The 20,975-nt window shown below is 50.7% G+C and overlaps 2 protein-coding genes across 3 annotated transcripts in view; both read left to right on the top strand.

Moving 5' to 3' along the window:
* The window catches only part of METAP1D (methionyl aminopeptidase type 1D, mitochondrial), a gene marked incomplete at its 3' end in the record, with an annotated part of 49,921 nt that extends 37,868 nt beyond the window's left edge, over nt 1–12,053 (top strand). For both annotated transcript variants that reach the window (XM_082312529.1, XM_082312528.1), the window contains exons 6-10: nt 1,221–1,384; nt 10,098–10,195; nt 10,811–10,858; nt 11,759–11,837; nt 11,975–12,053. In XM_082312529.1, coding sequence (XP_082168655.1) covers nt 1,221–1,384; nt 10,098–10,195; nt 10,811–10,858; nt 11,759–11,837; nt 11,975–12,053 — 468 coding nt within the window. The remainder of the gene's footprint in view (nt 1–1,220; nt 1,385–10,097; nt 10,196–10,810; nt 10,859–11,758; nt 11,838–11,974) is intronic.
* Nucleotides 12,054–16,208: 4,155 nt separating this feature from the next.
* On the top strand, nt 16,209–17,844 carry DLX1 (distal-less homeobox 1; the record flags this gene model as incomplete). The annotated part of the gene is made up of 3 exons (XM_082313261.1): nt 16,209–16,521; nt 17,036–17,235; nt 17,590–17,844. The coding sequence occupies 3 exons, from the start codon at nt 16,209–16,211 to the stop codon at nt 17,842–17,844; spliced, it is 768 nt and encodes a 255-aa protein (XP_082169387.1).
* Nucleotides 17,845–20,975: the final 3,131 nt, after the last annotated feature.

Genomic DNA, 20,975 nt, shown 5'->3' with positions numbered 1-20,975 from the left:
GGCCTGAACACAAACCTGGCCTTGGGATAAACTGTCTGTAGTAATTTTTTTTTTTTTTTTTTTTTTTTTAGTTTGGAATCGACTAAAAAGAATGTGAGTCTGTCTTTCACAAATAGCTCGCCAGTGGCAAAAGTTCAGTGCTTCGAGCTTTGTGAGTTATTAGTCCTAGAAGGATAGTTGCCCACTGTTCGGGGGAAAAAAAATGTTTTAGAAGATCAAAACTGTGCACCATTACAATTTGTCTTTCTGTAGGGAAATTTGGCTTGGTCTTACAGTTATGTGCCTGCCTGCTGTACTGCAGAGCTGCAAACCCCATTTTAATGGGGCATTGCAGAGCTCCATAGTGCAGATCCAGGCTTTCCTGTGTCCGGCAGAGAATTTCTGGAGAGCTAAGGTTTAAAACCTATAAAATGTAAAAAAAAAAAAAAAAAGACAGTACGTAATTGATTCAACAGGGTGCTGCGTTTTCAGCATGTGAAACTTTGTGGTGCCAGAATGATATATTTGTTCTCTTTCAAAATTCATCTCTGGAAATCAGAAGTAAAATCCAATGTTAATGCCAGATTGTAGTTTAAAAATGAGGTTAAGGAAAATGTGCAACGGTGGGTGTTGGATTTGGCCCATGGTTTCCGTGGGACTCCCTCTGGATGTTGGCAGCTGTGCACAGCATCACCTCAAAACCCCGCCGGGGATGCCGGCTGTGGGGGGACGGGTCTCCCCGCCAGCTGCCGATGGGTCTCCCAGCACCCGTGGCCAGCAGCGGGACTCGATGCCCTACCCCTACGGGGTGCGAGCAGGTCCCCGGCCCTAGAGGTGGACAGCTGGGGCAGGTGGGCACCCGGGGGCCCCCAAGGCCTCCCCCAAGGCCCCCCACGCACAGCTGTCACCCGTCTTCTTGCATACAGCCCAGTCAGCCTCATGCCTTGTGGCTGAGCAATGTCCTCATCTGATGCACTGCTGGGCAGAGATGCACAACTTCTGCATTTCTTGAATTTTTAATTGTCAGCCCTTGCGCACCTTGCAATCTTTCGCGCCTTTTTCTTTTTTTTTTTCTCTGCAATATTTTACTTTCCTGGTCTCATTCTCGCAAATACAGCTTACCTGTGGTCTATCTGTTGCAATATATAGCTCGATCTTAGAAAGAATGGATTTAATTAAGGAGGCGATCTGTTTCTGGATGCAAACCGAGAAAATGTCTTTACATTTCTGCATATGTTTAGGTGTATTACAATGGCTACCATGGTGACACTTCTGAAACCTTTTTGGTGGGCAATGTGGATAAATCTGGTCAAAAGTTAGTGGAGGTTGCCAGGAAATGTAGAGATGAAGCAATTGCAGCTTGCAGACCAGGGGCTCCCTTCTCTGTAATTGGAAACACAATCAGGTAAGCCTTATATTGACAAGTAAAGGGAGGGCTGGCAAGTGGGACAAAGGTTATTGGTGGTTTGGTATAAAGCTGATGACATGTTTTATGATTCAAAACCATCACTTCAGTCTGATATCAGTATGTGAACTGCCAAGCTATAATGTTGTTCCTTGGGTAAGAGAGATTTTTTTTTTAAAGTGAATTACAGTAGGGTCAGCAAAGATAACTGTAGAAAGAGTCAAAGATATTCATAAGGTAGATTTAAATTAACAGATGTAATTTGCGGTGGGTTTTTCTTTATTTTTTTATTTCTGTGTGAAACTACAGCACATCTGTCTAACGATGTAAGAAGGTTAGAAACCATTGTTTTCACTGAATAGCAATAACGAATGTTACAAAGGAATTAGTCAACATAAATAAGTCTCTCTGTTTAAAAAGTACAAAAATATTTAACTCGAGAGCTTCTGATCTTACAAAGAGCAGTGCATGCTAACGTCACAGGGAAAAAAGAGCTCACATTCAGAGGTTTTTCCCTGTTTTGCATCTCTTCTAGCCTTCACATAAATGCAGTCACGACTCTTCTTCTGCTGGTGCTTTTGAATAAAAATACGGCTTAGTTTTTTGAAGGTACCTATGGATTATTTTAAAATGTTTGCCAAAAAAAAATAGGCATATATCATATACATTTCATCAAGCAATACTTCACTGGACTATTAATGGTCCCAACATGCTATTGAATACATTCTGATTACTTAAAAGCTGCAAGGCTTAGTCACCTTGAAAGGATGCTGCTTTTTTTTCTTTGTAAATCTTCAAATACTTTAAGGAAAAAAGAGAACAGCAAAATATCAGTTAGATGTATTTATAGCTTTAAAAATATTGTAACAGAGTCTGAATCAAACTTTAGTAAAACCTCTTTGGGTTATATCTGAGAAGCTTTTATTGAAGACTTTGTATAAAATTGTGTTTTTGACAGTTTTAAATTATAGGCTAACTAGCCTGGAGAAAAAGGATAGTGTCTTTCTGTTCTTTCATAGGAAATGTTGAATCAGACCCCTACTGGGAAAAGAAATTTAATGCATATCTCACTATCTTACTGTCCATGAATATAATAGAAGTGAATTCAAAATGTAGTTTTATTTTTGCAAATGGGATGAGTCGATAGATGCACCTCATATTTTTGAACACCTAGGGTTCAACAAATTTACTGGTGGTGCTCTTGCATTTTAACAAAATTTATTCTTGAGTAGAAGGGGGCACAGAACACTGGATTCTTATTCAAGCATTCTATCGAGCTCTGCATTCATGGCTGTGTCTAAAGGGCATGTCAGCCTTTGATTCTCTCTGAGAGGTAATTATCCTTTTCCTGTCACGGAACAACAAATGATAGCTAACTACAGAGGCACATTTGCAGTAGTCACATTCATCAACTGCAGAAAAAAAATTCAATTTAATTGTGCAACACAGCTGCACATAGGCTTTTTGAGCATTTCTGTTGTTCTCCCTGTCTTGCTATTCCTCCCTCCAGATCTATTTTTTAAACTTTTTTTCTGGTTATTTTTTTCCCCCTTTTTGTCTCTTCTTCCATTTTTACTCTCTGTACTTTCTTGTTAAAGTAATTTTCCTTTGTGGCTCTCATTCTTTTTTCCCCATTGAAGGCTATGAATGTAGAAAATTATCACAATTACTCATATAATTGAGCCTCTTTGTAGCAAGTGCAACTCCAGTAGCCTTTCTCCATCATGAAAATGGTTTCATTATAGGGTTTTTCATATTCTCTGACACCATCTACACAGAGGAACAGGCGTGCAGATGAGATGTACTAGGAACAGGGTAGATCAGTAAGGTCACAGTAGGAATAATTAGCTCTGCTATGGAAAGAGCATCTAGGCCTTTTACTGCTACATAAATGTACTGTCCGTGGCTTTTAGTCACAAAAAAACTTACTAACAAATGGAGCTCCCGCCTACTACTTTGAAAAAAAGATTTGTATCAACACTACAATTTTCCATCATTAAGACTAATAACACAGAGCCTAGTATACATCAAGGGGAATAAAAAGAAAAATCTCACATTCAAGTGGCGGCTGGGTGCTGACCTTTGTTCCCTTTTTTTGTGTTCAACTTAACTCTTTACAAAAAAGAGCCACACGCCACACCAACATGCAGGTGAACTCCAGCTAGTGCTAGCAAAGCATGGCATTCAATTGGAAAATCTGATAAATCTCCATGCAGGATAATGCATTTCATTACAGATTCACTACATTAATTCTAGCTGTATTAAAAAAAAAAAAAAAAAAAGAAGAAGAAGAAAAAGAACAGAATTGAATGTGACATTGGATTTTTGCTGTGTTGGTACGGAGGTCAGTTTACTTGCAAAGTGTAAATATATAGTCAGCGCCCCCTTTGAAAAGCAGATTAATCAAAGCTAGTAGGTGTTCAAAGCTACATATGAAATAGCAGGTCATTAACTTTATTTCTCAAGATTTTATCATGTAGATGATTTAAATGTGCTGATTTGTTTAGAACTACTTTAACACTGCCTCTGCTGAAAGGTCGCCTTGGTTTGGTGAAGCTGTGTGGTTTTGGTTATTTGTCATTTGACATTTGCATGCAGACAGACATACGTGCATAATACATATATCAAAATCTTAAGTTTCAGGAGAGTTATATATCATAAATACCTGAGAACAAGCGCATACAAGCTGAAACATTTAGGCCCATCAGAATGGAAGTCTGTCTAGGTTTCTGTCATCAATATTTTCTATAAAGGTGCTCAAGTGATATGCAGAATGTATCTTAAGCACAAATCAGAATATTTCCTTTCTACAATAGGTTTGGGAATAATTATATCGCAGAGGTAAGTTTGCATTCAGTATTCTAACATGGTCTTTGTTATGGAAGCTCAATAGCTGACGCTGAGTATTTCTTGGATAGCAGTTCCTTCTCGCATCAGCTACAAGTTGCAAATAAAAGATTACATGGATTCGTGAGATACTTTGCTTAGAAAAATTTGAATCTTTGCTAACCTATTCTTATTGAAGGTGGTGGCAAAACTGTCAGTCAGCTCCAGTGGAAACAGAATTGGGCCCTATGTTCCATTTTGTTTTACCATTTCTGACATTTCTCTTTCAGACAGAAACAAATCTAGTTTGAAATCTACTTTTTAGACAGGGAGTTTAGGTATGTGGAAGTGTTGTGAGTGCAGAGAGCTAAAAAACATAAACGTGATATTGTTAAATAAACCAATTTCCAACTCCTAGGAAAAAATAGTAGTGATGAAAGTATTAATAAATGGTTTAAAATGTTTAACTCATAAGTATATGTTTTGATATTAATTTAGAACAATATAAAGCAGATTTAAAAAAAAAAATCTGTTTCTATCAGATTATGCACATTTAAACAATAAGTGGCTCAGGCAAAATAAGTCATTTTAATGTCATCTGTGATAGATTTTCCTTGACAGCTACTGTAAATTACAATTACACTGCTTCTCTCTGCACTTGAAAGTAAGCATTGCAATAAATTATCTTTTATTTCAATCCATCATGTCTGCTTTCAGAAACAGAGAACCTCAAATAAAAGTTCAGCACTATTGTAAGAAAAATACAGTAATTTATGTTCCAGTTTGAAACTAAAATGTACCTTTCTTTCAAAAAACAATTGTTGGCTTTCAAAAATATTACTAATTATACCTCAACATTTATTGTCATTATAGGGAATCCCTGAACTTGTGCATTCCCTCAGTCTAGGATTACTATTTAAGAGAAAAATACTTTAATATTTTCCCAGTAGAATTTTGTAATTTCTCAAATTCAATAATACGGTACTATTCAAAATCAATATTTTTATCACAAGCAAATCTAGTTTAGGCTGATGCTGTTTTCAAGAATTAAAAAAAAAAAAAAGCAAACATGCCATTCAGTGGTCATTTTGCTAACAATGTATCTAAGAAAAACTTGATTACTTCTCAATCATTTAAAAAAAAAAAAAAAGATGCATTCATATGGATCCCTAAGTAAGAAAACAATTATCATAGGTCTCTTAGTGCTTTCAGTGTTTCCCAAGCATGTTCACTGCCCAGAAGTGTAAGACAGGTTTGTTTAGCAACTTCAGCCATTCGTGGCATGCTGCTCTGCGAGACTGTTGTTGATAAAGTTTCATCCCTGGGGAGAGAAGCTGGCACTGGGGGGAAGCGTCCCTAGCTGGGAATCAGTTCACCAGGGTGTTGAGCCCGGGGAGCGAAGCAGTCTGTGCCATCTTGTCTTCCCTTGTGCCACCAAGAGCCCAGAGAGGCAGTTGCTGTCAGTGCTGAAAATGGGATTTGTTTCACTTTGTTTCTCCGGTGAGGGCTTAGAATACTGCACCAGACCTGCGTTGAGGAAGAAGTGACAAAATTTGGTAAAAAGAAAATAAAATGCGTGGTTTGGGGTGTTTTCCCCGCCCCCCCCCCCCCCCCCAAAAATGGGAGTTCCAGTCCTAAGACTGAATGGATGTTTTTTCCTCTGGAGCTGGGATGCCTGTTATCCCGTAGACGCTCCTAGAGGCTACCTGCACAAGACCAGCCCCCTAAGGAAATTCTTTTGACCTGCTTTTCAGCTTCTTAGCGGGAGGGATTTATCCCATTCACCCAAGAACTCCTTTCAGGGGAGGCTCCAGAGTATCAGGGAGAGCTTTGTAGAGAGTCGGTCCTGCCTGTTGCTGCTTTGTGGCATTTTCCCTGTTGGGCTGCTGGCAGTTCGGCAATGCATGTCTTCACACTTATCCCTCCTTTTGGAGAATTAGCTGTTGTCTGGCAACATGAGAAGAGGATGCTCAGGAGGGAACTGACACCCAGCTCTTCTGTCTCTGTCCACTCTCAGAAGCATGATACTACCATACGAGAGACTCTGCCTATGGGTTTAGGTGGACAGCCTGGCCCACGGTGATGTTCCTTTACCAGCTGGGCTGCTGCTGGTCCATCCTGACACCAGACGCTTTGCCATCAGCAAAAGAGATGCAGCACTGCAGATACTCTTGACTCTGCAGCCACTGGGCTGAAACACATGGCAGCAAAACATAAAATCAAGTACTGGGCTCATTAAATGATTACGCTTTTAATCCTGCCCAATTCACCTCTGCCCAAGCATGCAACATGGTTCAAAGAATAAAATGTGCAATGATAAATGTTGTCAATGGATATTTTTAACAATAATTATTCTGAAGAATCTTTTTTTTCTTTCTTGATGCTGTCGGTGCAGCGTGGCTCTGCTGCCCCAGCCTTTGCTCTGGGAGTGATTCGGCCGGGGGAAGCCCCACGGCTGAGGGGAGCTGGCAGACTGGCACATCCACCCAGCGGTGCAGCTCTCCTTTCCCACGGCAGATGCCAGGCAGCCCAGCTCGGCCATGCTGCCTCCTGCCTCCCGCCTTCACTGCTTTCCCGCTTGCAATCAGGACTCCTCCAGCTGCCTGATCTTACACTGCCTGCCTGCAAGGAGCAGCGCATGGAGCTGGGGCTGCAATCTTGTAAGGTTGCCTTCCAGGGAAGGCTGGAAAGAAAGGCCACCACTGACAGATCCTGAGCTGGGCAATGAGACAGCGAGACCAAAATGTTGAGCTGTTGTCAGCAGCAAATGGCAAACTTGGGGAAAAATGCTCCACTCCATGACATCCCGATTTTGTAACCAGATTCCACAGCCTGGGAGTCCTGGAGGCCAGAGAGGCTGGCCAAGATCAACAGTTCAATTCACTCTTCTCAGAGCTGTTTCGAAGTCCTCCCTGCCAGCATTTACGTGTACATATGCATTTACAGAATTACCTTTGCAAGTTGTAGCTGGGCTAGTAGCTTTGTTTCTTATGAAAGCTGAGTGTCTTACTATAACTCCGCAAGGATGTAGGAGCTTACTAGGATTTTTTAAATACTTCAAAGTAAAGCTAGTAGTTGTGGAGTGAAATTCCCCATAAGGAGCTTCTGAAGCACATGCAAATACTAAAACCAGATTGAATGTGGCTGAGTTTCATACCTGAAGCTTATTTTCTCCACAGGTTTTCTCTGTGTCACTTCAGGTTCATTGGCCACATTACGTTTTATGTAAAGAATACCCAAGCTCTGTACGTAGGCATTATTAAGTGGTTAGGAGGGGGGGCACGGGCGTCTGTCAGTGTAGATGTCAAAGCCCTGTGAGCTCCAAGATCCCCTATTTTGATCACAGACAGTAACCACTGAGGTACAGATGCCAACAGAATTGTTTTCAAGCTGTTTGGCAAGAAAGTGGCAGAATTCACCATTGAAATGCATGAGAACCTCTTCTTTCACGGCATGAGGATGGGATACTGTCTTAACACTGCCTTCTGTGTGCCCCGGCGCTCCTGCGCCCGGTGCCCAGCACGCAGCTCCTGCTCCTGCTGCTGCCGCTGCTGCTGCCGCCCTCCTCGGCACCCGCTGAATGCTGGGGCGAGAGCTTCCCCTGCCCGCAGGAGAGTAGGTAGCCGTGGTGCTCAGAAGAATAGCTTCCCATCTTGCTACAGAAGGTGGATTTTTTGGGGGTGAAAATCCTGTAATAATACAAAACATTTCACAAACCGACCATGCTCTTTCAGTGGGCAGGGATACTGTGTAAGGACATCAGCAAAGCTGAATAGTCGGTGGGATTGTACATGCTTTTACAAAAAGACTTGCAGAAGAAGGTGAAAGAAAAGCTTGTCACATGTTGCATGGACAGCTTCTCCCATCTCTCTTCAGAGAATCGCTTTACCCGTATGGGAATCATTATATGCATTGCTCTGGGCTTGGTCACCAGAGATCTGTTTCGTTTTGTCTATGTTTCTGAGTAATCTGGCTTTCTAACTCCTCACTGTTCCCCATGCTTCTTCCTTGGCCTTCAGCATCATCATAGCCGGTGGGCCGAGTCTCTGACCTAGACGTGGGTGACATGATAGAAAGGCATGGGAGAAAGTCTTTTCCATTGCTAGTAGGACTTTTCACTGCATAAATCTTCATTTTTTTTTCCACGTAAGTGATGTATAAGGTAAAAACCTGGACTTTGAATGCAAGCAAGTGAAGCCTAACTTCTAGCCCTATTGGTAACCCTCTTTGCCAGTACTTAGGAGTTTGGGGGCAGCTAAACTTGAAATTTCCATTCTTCTCCAGAGTTAATGAAAGAAATGTGATGAGTCTTTGTATCAGGGCGATGGGTAGGTAAAAGCTAATATACAAATCCTGTTAAAATGTGCCCTTAAGGTCTGAACACTGCAGCATTATTAACCATTGGCCCAACTCTCCTCTCTGTTTCACTGTGGTGGAGCACCATGTCCCTCAATTGCAGTGGCGTTAAATTCTGGGATGGTGACCCATGGGCACTGGAGCCAGCACCGCAGGGTCTGTGGAGCCTGGTGCGCAAAGGGATTACTGCGTACAGCAAGCTGAGGCCGCTTTGCACCTGAGTAAGAGCCTTCCTGTGGGGTTTAACATGCTTTAATTTCTCTGAGGGCTTACACTTTTATTTGAGTTTCTTAACTTTTCTGCTTTCCCACCTGTAGTCAAACTCTGAGAAAGCATTTGTTAGGGTGTAAATATAGACAAACCTGAAGTTTTTAAGTGCCTACCTTGATTTAAAACAAACAAATGAAGGTTGTAATGTTGTAGGTGAAATCTTTTCAGGCTAAGTGCCTTCCTGTTTGCTTTTAGAAGTAGTGCGGGGGTGATATGCAGGGACAGGGATAGCTTTCTTGTCACTTCTAATACAGCTCCAGGTCCCCCCGAATCTCCACACATTTTTGTTTTGGATGTGGGCAGCCCTCCTGGCTGAGCTGCTTCAAGTCACCCCCTCCACCACTGCTTGAATAGGGGCAAAGCCTGAGAGTGAAGCCTGCAGGCACGGGGTGGCCCAGCAGCCAGAAAACACCCCGCATTTCTCCAGGTCCTCTGGATTTTAGGGATCGGTATAGGACTTTGCTTTCCCAACATGGGTAGGGATCAGTGCCGGGACGTGTTCCTGCAGGCAGCTCTTGGAGACGCTCCTCCCTGAGGCAGGCCATGAAGGACAGGACAGATCTCCCAGGCAGAACTGAAATACCATAATTGTAATGATTTGGTTTTGCTACAGTGGTGATGGGTTCATTAGAAATATGTTGTTAATTAGCGGTGAACAAATTTGCTGAAGTTGCAATACATTTTGGTACTGAATGTTTGCAGTATTCTGAAAGGGAAGCAGTCGGGCTCTTAACTCTCCCTGTCGGCAGCAGGACCCTTTTCTCCTGCAGAAAACCTGGTACAGGCAGTGGGTGCGCGGCTCAGCACGGGCTCTGCGCGTAGGGAGGACTTGACGGAGGCTGCAGTTTGGTGGTGTGCCAGGGCCTTGGCTGCGTGACTTGGCTGTCCTTTAGCTGTCCCACGTTAAAACGAGCTCCCAGTGAGCTCATGGAAAAGGCTACCCTCCGTCAGACAGGGACATGACACGCTGCCATCTCACTCAGACAGCAGGGCTGGCACAGGAGCTACCAGCCTCCGCTGGCAGGGGTGTTAACTCTGAAACCTAACAATGGCTCATCGGTGCTAGCTCTGATGGCTGCTGTCCTTCGGAGCGGGCGCAAAGTGGTGACCTGGCACTGGGGTGGGGGTGAGGGCTTGCAGGAGCTGGGTGATGCCGCTGCCGCTGCGGGTACCAATGCGGTGGCAGGAGCCAGGGCCGGGGCTGACTAGTGGAGGTGGTGGTCAGGGTGTGCTCCCTCACGGTGTCCTCTTTGCCCCGCAGCTCCGTGGCGCGGCAGGGCGGCTTCCAGGTCTGTCCCTACTTCGTCGGCCACGGCATCGGGTCGTACTTCCACGGGCACCCCGAGGTGTGGCACCACGGTAAGCGGCCCCCGCCGGCCGGACCCGCCTCCCCCCGCCGCCAGCGATGAAATGACTCCGGGGAAAGGCGGGTAAAACGAGCAGAGCCCCCCGCACCCACCCACGCTCCCGGTCCCGCGGGGGTGCCCGGGGCGGGGGGGGCTTTCCGCGCTGGAAAGCCGGCGGGCAGCCCCGGCCTCGCTTTCTGGGAGTGTTTTTCAGGACAAATCACTCTTTTAACGGAGTCGCCGGGGCAGCTGGGGCCCGCGGACCGCCTCCCCCCCCCCAGCTCCGGCCGGCAGCTCCGGCCGGCAGCCGCCGTGTCCCGCGTCCCCGCGTCCCGCCCGCGCCCGAACCGCGCCGGCAAAGTTTGTGGCGGGGCAAAGAAAAATCTTCGCTGAAACGTTAAAGCCCCCGGACCCGGCCTGGAGAGGAGCCGCCGTCGGGGCGGTCCCGCTGCGGCCGGGGTGGGATCGCTCTCGGCGGGGGCTCCGCTTCATAGCGGGAACCAGCGTGCACGGTACCTGCGAGCCAAAAAGGGGTTTAAACCAAGTGCTGCTTGCGTTTACTAAAAGAAAAAAAAAAAAAAAAAAAAAGCCCCAACAGGCATAAACGCGTTTTTATTTTCTTTTGTAGCCAATGACAGTGATTTGTTAATGGAAGAGGGAATGGCGTTCACAATAGGTTAGTAACTCTCTGCTATGGTTTTCTTTAAAAAAGCACACACAGAGCAGCCCAGATCCGTACCATTTCTTTATTGGGATATAGAAATATCCATGCAGATATGGGGATGTCGGCGACACTGACCCCTTAGGAAGCAGATTTAAAAAAAAAAAAAAAACGCATTAAGGAACCAATCGGGTGAAATAGCTTCCAAATGCTAAGATTTAGAAAACGAAACGTTGATTATAAATCTTATTAAATGACACGTTTGAGGCGTGTTTTTGGCAAGGCGGGGACTCAGCCGGCGCGCTTGGGCGGCGGAGGATGCGAAGGATGCGACTGCGTCCCCGAAGCCGCGGTCTAGCAGCGAGCTGCCGGTGGCTCCCGTGGCGTCCGCCGCCTGCCAGGGCTGCTGCGGGGGCCTGCGGGCCGCCGCGCCGGTAGCCACTCACAGCCTCGCCCCGCAGCCTGGGCGCGCTACGTACCAATCATGGAGAGCTGGTGGGGGAAAAGCCCTCTTTCTCACTGTGTGGCTAAATGGCGCGGCAATTAGAGGGAAATAAGAAAATTGTTGTTTTGCTCATTTAATGAACATTTTAAGCCTGCTTAAAAAATTCCGATATTTAAAACTATCTGCTGTTGATAAGTGTGGTTGGTGCTTTGGTTATTATCCACGGGGTCTTAATTAAAGCTTGATTAAAATTCCCCGCTTTTACAAAAGAGGAATGGGCAACTTCCTACCTTGATATTTTGTCTTCCTCTTTAGTTCACATTTTAGTGTTGCGAGAGAGTGCTGGCCCAGGGAGGACGGGACCTGTGCAGAAGGGGGTGACCTGCCGGGCCACCCCCGTCCTTGCTTGCTTCACAGCCCACACAGGAGTGCGACTAACTTTAGAATGCGTTTTGTTTTTCTTGTTGCAGAGCCAATAATAATGGAAGGATCCCCCGAATTTAAGATTCTGAAGGATAAATGGACTGCAATTTCTGTAGACAATAAAAGGTGCCTGATTTTATTATTTCATCTTTTCTAAGCCATGGAACTGATCACTGACAACCGAAAAAAAAAAACCCACGGGTGAGTTTTACAGGCGTGGTGGACACATTTGCCCCCTAGTAACTGCTAAATGTGCATTTCAGATCAGCGCAGTTTGAACATACCGTTGTGATTACCTCAGAGGGAGCAGAAATCCTCTCTAAACTGGTGGAAGAAGCCTAAAGATGGAGCAAGGAGTGGAGGGACTCGCTGTGCTTCTGGGATTTCCAGTTTCACTCGGGACAGAGAGGAGGTTTCTGTAATTTCTGTGGGGAATTGGTGCTGCGTAAGTCACCGCAGGGGACAGAAAAAGCAGCTTGAGGGGTCGGCTCTGGATATAGTCCTTTCTGTGTGTTACCTGGTGAGTATTTAATAAAAGTCCCTTGGCTTGTTTGTGACCCTGGAAGCAGCCATGCACAGCCTGCAAGTGCAAAGGGTTTGGGTTATTTGGGGCGAGGGGCAGAGAGCGGGTCCCCTCTCTTCCAAATACTATGCAGGACAAACACATATCGCACGTCCCAGTGCAGCTGAGAGGACAGAGGAACGTAGTATTTTCCCTTTATAGCTGAGCTATGGAGTCAATTTGTCTTTACTGCGATTAGCACAGTGCTGTTTCCCAAGCTCTAACTTCTACTAGGATGGAAAAAAGTTTCCGGAGGGTGGCAGGCAGAGGCAACAGCCTCTTCCCCCGCAGCCATCCCAGCAGCTCTCCCCCTTCCCGCCTCGGCTAATTTCTCTTTGCACAGCATAAAAAGTGATTAAAAATGAGATGCGAAGCGCGCTTCTCTGGAGATCAATAATTGCCCTGCTTGAAGAATTAGCCGGTTTGGGGTAATCACTGCTCTGCGGTGCCCACGTTAGTTAAGGGAGAGGCACTCTGCAATTTAAGCGTTTAACAGGAACAGAGGAGTTTGCAGTCTGGAGGATGAGCCCCAGCTCCTGCCTGGAGTTTGGAGCTGATGGTCCTCATGAGCTGCAGGTCCCGCTCGGCCCCTCGCTCCCTGCGGTCCTGTCCCAGGCCTGGTGGGGATGGAGGCTTTGGTTTGCAGTGAGCCGGTTGCTGACCGCCCCGTCGGGCCAGACATGCTACTTAGAGGCTACCGGAGCAAGACCCGGTCCTGTGAAATGCAGGGCAGCCTCGGAGATAAGCAAGTGACATCCCAAAGCAGCCCAGACCCGCGGCAGCAGCGGTGCGGTTTTGGTACAAATAACTTGCCCTTAATTGTAGGCAGATGCGGTCCTGTGCGGACGGCTGGCCGGCTGCGCGTGCAGGCGGCCGGGGCTGCTCGGCACCGGCTCCCTCAGTGGCTCAGGGCAGAAGTAAGCCGCTTTCTTACAGCTCTACTCTGCTGTTTGTTTTCACTGGAGTACAGCGAGCTGTCAGCTCTAATAGTTTCTAACAGCATCTTTTCAAAAAGCAGGACCCCCCTAGAACACGGCTAACACCGCGGGGCAGCCGCTCAGCTCCGTCCTCCCCGAGAGGAGCTTGGAAGGCCTTAAAACCTGTAAAAACAAACGATGCAGCCAGCAAGTTTACAAATACGCAGAGGTTAAACAGGGCGCTGCGGCCGCGGGAAGGCGAGGGGCACCCAGCACCGCCCGGGGGGGGATGTATTTTGCTGCCAGCACCCCGCCGCCCGGCCGCGCTGCCCGCTCCGAGGGGCGCTGGGGGTGCCGGGGGCACCCCAGGGGCGCGTCCCGGGGGGTCCGGCCGCGCCGGGAGCCCCTGGATGGCCCCGCAGGTGGTAACCTGCTCCCCGTCCCCTGCCCCGCCGCCGGGCCGCCTCCGCCCCCCGTCCCGCGGCGTGGGGTGAGGCGGGAGCGGGGCAGGCGGGAGCAGGGGACCCCCCCGCGGCCCGGTGTGAGGGGGCTGCTGGCAGCTCCGTTGGTCGCTGCTCGCTCTGGAGTCCCCCCGGTAACTCTGACGGGACTGCGTGTTTCACCGGCCGCCGCGGAGCGGTGGCGGCCAGGCGCTGGCACGGATGGCGCAGGTTTGTAGTCCTAATTACGAACGAGACTAAAGCGATGCCTCGGCTGCGAGGGGACAGCCGACGCCTCGCACAAGCCCTTCACGCAGGAGGTCTTGCAAGCACGATGAGAGCCCCGACGGGGAAATCGCGCCCGCGGGGTCGGGGCGGCCGCGGCCCCTCCGCGCCCGCCGAAGCCGCGCTGCCCGGGGCGGGCGATGCACGGAGGGGCGGCGGCCCTGCCTCGGGGGACGGGTGGGAGCGGAGCCGCGCCGGGCCGTCCGCGGGGCTTTGGCTAACGGGGGCGGGGGGGGGCGCTCCGGGCGGGCTGCAGGCCCGACGGCCGGCGGGACTGTGGTTCGCCCCGGGACTGCCTGCGCCCGGCCGACCGGAGGAGGTGGCGGCAGAGCCGGAGAGCACGGAGCAGCCTCCCCTCCCCGCAGCCGCCGGGCTCGGGGCCGGCGAAGGCGCCGGAGCTGCCGGGGCGCCCCGTCCCCTCCTCGGACAAGCGCCCAGACCCGCCTCGGTGGTCACTTACATGGCCAGGGGGGCAAGAGCCGGCTGCCGGAGGAGTCCGTGCGGGGACACACCGCCACTGCCCCTTCCCGCGCCAAGCTGCGGCGGGTTTGTGAAAATGAACTTTGCGCATCGCGAGCAAAACAAAAAAAAAAAAAAAAAAAAAAAAAGGAGGGGGCAGGAAGTAAAAGAGGCGTTAGGAAATGGGCAATTAAAACCGACAGAGCCGCTAATGAAAAAAAAAAAAAAAAAAAAGGCCAGGAGCAGAGGGGCTCGGTCTTGTCAGCTTCGCACAGTCGTGAGCCGGCCGCTTCGAGGGCCGCCGCTGCCCGACGGAGCCCGAAGGCGGGCGGGCGCTGCCGGGGGTGCCCGGCCCCGCTGCCGCACTGCCCGCCGCCGGCGGCGGGGGAAGAGGTCGGCGCTAACACCGCGACCGCCGTCGGCGCCGCGATTTGTTTTGAATGTTCACTGTTATTGGTGTTCTCCCTCTGCCAAAATGTGCTTGATTACATAGATGTGGTGCCGCGATAACTGCGCACCCTAGACAGCCTAGGTGTAACCGGGAAAGTTCAGCCCAGGCCAGATCAAATCCCAGGCTGTTTAATGCTGAAAGGCTGCATGTTGCTATTAGTGTTAAATATATGGCTAATTATGCGTATGAAAATTAAACATCAGTGTTATGCTAATGGGGCCGCCTTCAGCTGTGGATCAGAGCACTTGAGACTAGCATTTAATCAAATGAATCAGTAACTAATACATCTGCACGTGTGAACTTTCACAAGATCATTTTCCTGTTACAGTCACACCGCTGAATTATGAAAGAAATAATTATCAACACTTTCTAATTATCTAACAAAGTAATTTGGGATTCATCGTGGGCTTTCTGGGGAGGATCTCCCAAGTCCCACCTCATTTACCGCTCACGCACGCGGAAGTTTTCATTTTAAGCTCAAATGCGCCGTTTGGCCCGTTCCGCGCGATTTTTGGTTCGTTGGATTTTGTTTGGTTTTTTGTTTTTTGTTTTTTGGGTTTTTTCCCCCGTAAGAACAATCACGGCAATCACCCGGCGGCGCGGGCGGCGCTGGGACCCGCGGGCCGGAGCGGAGAGCCCCTGCGCGCCCGCGGAGTGTGCGCGGCCGGGCAGGCGGGGGCCGCCCGCTTTGTCCGCGGGTCCCGCCGCCGTCTGCCGGAGCGGGGCCCCCGCGGCGGGCCAGCACCCCCGCAGCCACCCGGGCCTGCGGAGCGCGGCTGCCGTCCCCTCCGCGCCGCCTGCGCGGCGAGGGGCGGAGGAGAAGGGCGGCGGAGGGAGGCGCGCTGCCTCCCGCCGTGCCCCGGCTCGGCGCCCTCCGTCGCCGGCGGCGGGAGCGGGCGGCCCGCGATGGGAGCGGGGGGCCCGGGCGGCTCGGGGGCCGGGGCCGGGCCCGGGCCCGGGGCCGGCCGGGGAGCGGTGGCGGGGCGGAGGCCGGGGAGCGGGGCGGCCGGTGCCGTCGGGGCGTGCGGCCGGCGCTCGGGGACGCGCGGCGCTGCCAGCCCGGCTCTCCGCGCTCACCGGGGTCCGGGCGAGCCCCGAGCGCCTTGGACCAATCCAAAGCGATTATGCAAGACGGCGGACCAATCAGCTCCGCCAGCTCATGAATATTCATAGACTTGGCTGAGTCAAAGCTTTTAGGCGAGTTTGTGTAGATCTACAGCATCATGCTTAGACTTTTCAAAGAGACAAACTCCATTTTCTTATGAATGGAAAGTGAAAAACCCTGTTCCGCTTAAATTGGGTTCTTTCCTGTCCTGAGAAACACAACAGACCCCAAAAAGGCAAGCTGAAGAGAGAACACACACACAGACCAAGCGACAAGAAATGACCATGACTACCATGCCAGAGAGTCTAAATAGCCCCGTCTCAGGGAAGGCTGTCTTTATGGAGTTTGGGCCGCCCAGCCAGCAAATGTCTCCTTCTCCCATGTCCCACGGACACTATTCCATGCACTGTTTACACTCCGCGGGCCACTCTCAGCCTGACAGCTCGTACAGCACAGCTTCGTCCTTCTCCCGACCGCTGGGCTACCCCTATGTGAACTCGGTCAGCAGCCACTCGACCAACCCCTACATCAGTTCAGTGCAGTCCTACCCCAACAGCTCCAGCCTGACTCAGACCCGGTTAGAGGAGACAGGTAGGTGCACTCGGCTTTGGGGAGGGGGGGAGGGGGGAGGGAAGGCAGGGAGGGAGGGAGGGTGCTTGTATAAAAAAAAAAAAATATATCTATCGGGGGGGGGAAATTAAATTAAATTACAAAATATTAGTCAGGAGAGGCTGAGGATCACAGGGGAGCAGTACACAGAGCACACAATGCCCGGCTGGAAAAGAAATCAACCCAGATGTGCAAGTATTAGTCTTCGTAATTATTTATTGCGTAGCGCTGTAAACAATGTATGCAATTAAGGGTAATTAAACCTAAACTGCAGCCTGTAAAAATAGCAAACTTTCTCTGGGAAGAAGCCTGGGCTGCCATAATCGCCCGGAGCCTTTGTTAGCGTTACTCGAGCTTCACTTTTCTTCCTCCTCATTATTGTGATTGTTGATGTTGCTGCTGTTATTGTTGCTATTGCTGCTGCTATTGCTGTTACTGCTATTATTGCTATTGCTGCTATTATTATTATTTATTCTGCATCGTTTGTGGTTTGTAGGGGCCGAATCGGAGAAAAGCACTGTGGTAGAAGGAGGGGAAGTTCGCTTTAATGGGAAAGGGAAAAAAATCCGCAAACCCAGGACTATTTATTCCAGTTTGCAGCTGCAGGCTTTGAACAGGAGGTTCCAGCAAACTCAGTACCTGGCTCTCCCCGAAAGAGCCGAGCTGGCAGCATCTCTGGGACTCACCCAGACCCAGGTACAGCTCCGAAGGAGCCGGCCCTGTCCTCTCCCTGTCCCCACGCGTGATGCAGACGGGTCACAACCGCGGGCAACGGGGCCCGCAGCGACGCCCGCCACAACGCGGAGGCGCAGCCGGTGCCGCGGAGGCCCCGCGGGGCCTCCGCGGCACCGGCTGCGCCTCCGCGTTGGGGCGGGCGGGGGCGGGGGTGGTGTCTTACCGGGTGGTTTGGCATCACAAAATGGCAACGGGCACAGCAGCCACGGTGGGGGGGGGGGGGGATAGGGGGAGAAGCTGGGGGGCCGCCGGGGTCCGTCGGGGATGCTGGACCGTCCCGAGGGATGCTGAGCCCTGTCCCCTTCCCGTTCGCAGGTGAAGATTTGGTTTCAGAACAAGCGTTCCAAATTCAAGAAGCTGATGAAGCAAGGAGGGGCCGCCCTGGAGAGCAGCGCCTTGACCAACGGCAGGGCTCTCTCGGGCAGCTCGCCCCCGGTGCCCCCGGTGTGGAATACCACCTCCGCCTCCGGTAAGGCCTCGTCGGGGACCCCGGGCACCTACATCCCCAGCTACACGTCGTGGTATCCTTCGGCTCACCAAGAAGCTATGCAGCAGCCGCAGCTGATGTGATTATCAAGCCGTTTTCCCCTACCGCAAGCACTATCGGTCCCGAAAAGAATTAAAATTATTGCGGAAAAAAAAAAAAAAAAAAAAAGAAATTGAGTAAAATAAAAGGAAAGGGGGGAAGAGAAAAAAAAAAAAGAGGGGGGGGAAGAGAGAAAGAGAGGAAAACCACAAAAGAAACCCAAGCAAACAAACAAACAGGAGGCCTCTTGCCCACCCAGCCATTAGGACGCTGCGCTGCAGCTCGGTGCCGGAGAGCACAGATGTGATGCGGGCCGGTTCCCAGCGCTGACAGCTGCCGGAGCGGCCCCGAGCACCGCACAACAGCCTGGGAGCAGGGCGAGCGCCGGCCGCGGCTTTGTGGGACAATCAGAAAAAGATGGTTTTTTTTGGTGTGGGGGGGAAAGCCCTCTCCTCTGTCCTGTCTGTCTGTCTGTGTCTGTTGAAATGTAGGTCATTTATTTGCTATCCCGTTCTGACGGTCTCTTCAATTGCAAGGGGGAAGGAAGCTGTACCATTTCCAGAGCTTCTTTCCCTCGACATTTTCTGTACCTTTCACTACCCATCTGTATATTTTTTGTTGTTGTTAAAAGGGGAAGACGGGGGGGTTATTTATTGATTTAAATTACCACTACGAGAGTGCTAGAAACAAACGGACAATCCGGCTTGCGGAGTGCACTGCTCGGACGCACAGTTTACTTTAAACAAAACCACACACGGTCCCCCGGCCCCGGCCCCCCCTCCCAGCAAATCACCACAAGAGAAGGATGCGATTTTTAACTTTTCCAATAACTTTTATACTTCGCTGGTGTGGAGAGGTTTGGTCCGAACGATTTGCATTTCTCGCGTCTTTAACAAAGGAAATAAATGCACATTGTTTGGTACTCTGAAGTGGAATCGCAGCAGCTGCCGAGCGCTTCGCTGAGGTGAAGCGAGGCGCGGAGGACGGAACGAGAGCCCCGAGGGCGGCGGCGGCGGCGGGGGGGCCGCCGGCAGGGCGGGCGGGCGGGCGGGCGCACCCGCGCAGCCCCGCGCAGCCCCGCGCACCCGCGCAGCCCCGCGCAGCCCCGCGCAGCCCCGGCGACGCTTCCCCGCGGAACGCCGGCCCGAAGTCGAAATGCACAAACCGACGTGCAGGAGCTACTCGCTGTACATATTTTATTCTTAATTATTATTATTATTATTATTGTTCTGTAAACATGTTGCACAAATTTAGCCTTTTTTTAATTATTATTATTATTATTATTATTTCCGTTCTGTTTCGTGTGGCTGTAAAACATGATGCTTTGTGTACTGAGATCTTGACATTTTACTTGTGAAACTCGGAAGATGTGATAAACTGAGCTCGGCTGTGTTTAGTGTTCTATATGTCAAAGTTTAGTTTTATATTGAGAATGTTAACTTATTGCTTTGTATCTGGGGAAGGAAAGGAAAAAAACACACAAATCTTTGTACATAAGTTATAAAGTTTCTTTGAGACAGTAAAATTATGGTTTGGAAAAAGAGACACGCGTGCTCCCTGTCTCATAGCGCGGCCGGGCGCGGGTCCCGGGCCAGGCTCCGCGCTCCGCGGCGGGACGGCGGTGGCCGGAACCGGGAGGCGAGGCGGGGGCGGGGGCGGCCTGGCCCCGGGTGCGCCCGGCCGGGCCCAGGCAGGCGGCGGCGGCCGTGGGCCGCGGGGCGCTCCGCGAAGGGGCGGCTGGGGGCGGGGGGGGAGCCGGGAGCCGCTCCGGGGCCGGGAGGGGGATGCGGGCGGGCCGGGCCGGCCCCGGCCCCCCGCCCCGACAGCCAGGCCGGCTGCCTGAGCCCCGCATCCCCTCGGCGGCGGAGCCGTCCCGGTGCCGCCGCGGCTACCCCAGCGCCGTGCTCAGCCGTGCCCGCTCCCCGGGGCGGCCCTGCGGCGGGCACAGCCCGCAGCCGCGACCGGGGGGTAAGGCGCTGCAGGGCGGAGGGGAGCGGCTGGGCCGGGCCGGGCGGCCGGGCGCGGCTCTGCGCGCAGGTTCCGCGGAGGAGCGGGCGTGCAGCCCCGCGGGGGCAACGCTCAGCCGCCCCGCCACGCGCCGCCGCACGCACCCGCTCCCCAGTGCGCGGGGCCGGCGCGCAGCCGCTGCGCGGCAGCGCAGGATGCGCCCAGGCGCGCACACGCGGCGCGGCGGCGCGCCCCGGGCGGCCCGCGGGGGTGCGGGGTCCGGCCCGGAGAACGCTCCCCAGCTCGGTGTTCCCCGCGCTGCCGCGGCCCCGGCCCGGTCCCGAGCAGCCCGAAGCCCTGAGCGGCTCCGCGGCCCCAGGACCCGCGCAGCTCCCGCGGCGGCTGCGGCCGGAGACCAAACGCCTTTGACCGGACGGGAGCGGGGTGGTCAAGCGGCTCGGAGCGCTTTAAAGGCATATTAGCTTCTCCTAATTCAATAACGTCTTGCTAACAGTGTAAAAATAGAGAAATTATTAGTTTTCTCTCAGCGAGGCGGTCTTGAGTTAGAGTCTATTATAATTGTACATTTGAAAATGTTAATCTCAATACAGGCCTAATTAATTCTGCCTTGTTGCTGACAAGTAGTTCATCAAATATCTGATTCGAAGATTTTCATAATGAGGATATTAATTAAACTATGAATAATCCAAAGGTGCTTATATTGAAACAATACCTCATTACAATGATTAAGTCCTGATTTCGAATATTATACCTTTAACAATTGTCACCCCGCAAACACAACCTTATGGATGAGCCTGTAAATGGCAAAATGCAATTTTGGGATATATTTTTTCCTTGTTGGGGAAAAAAAAAAGTGCCCCTCATTTTCAAACACTTCTGAAATAGGTTACACACAGCTTAATGATGATCAAAATGACTCTTTTCTGCAAAAAAAGACCCCAAAGTGCGCGTACAGCTGCAAACCCAAGAGGGTCAGCATCATTTCACTGTATTCTCTTCTTGATTACAAGCCGAGCCCATCAAACACAACATAATTACAGTAATTTCAGGTTTATTTATTCTAATGCAGTTTCCCCATCTCTCTGGTAATTATGAGCAATTTTTTCGCCCAGGGAATCTTTTTGCATTAACAAAAGAGATAACGCACTGAAAGCCAAATTTGCTGTGCATTGAGAAAAGCGAAGAAAAAAAAAATAAAATAGGTGCG

The sequence above is a fragment of the Platalea leucorodia genome (assembly GCF_965183815.1).
Source record: "Platalea leucorodia genome assembly, chromosome: 5".
Classification (NCBI taxonomy): Eukaryota; Metazoa; Chordata; class Aves; order Pelecaniformes; family Threskiornithidae; genus Platalea; species Platalea leucorodia.
The sequence above is the reverse complement of the archived record's forward strand: the minus strand, read 5'-3'. Positions and strand labels throughout refer to the sequence as shown.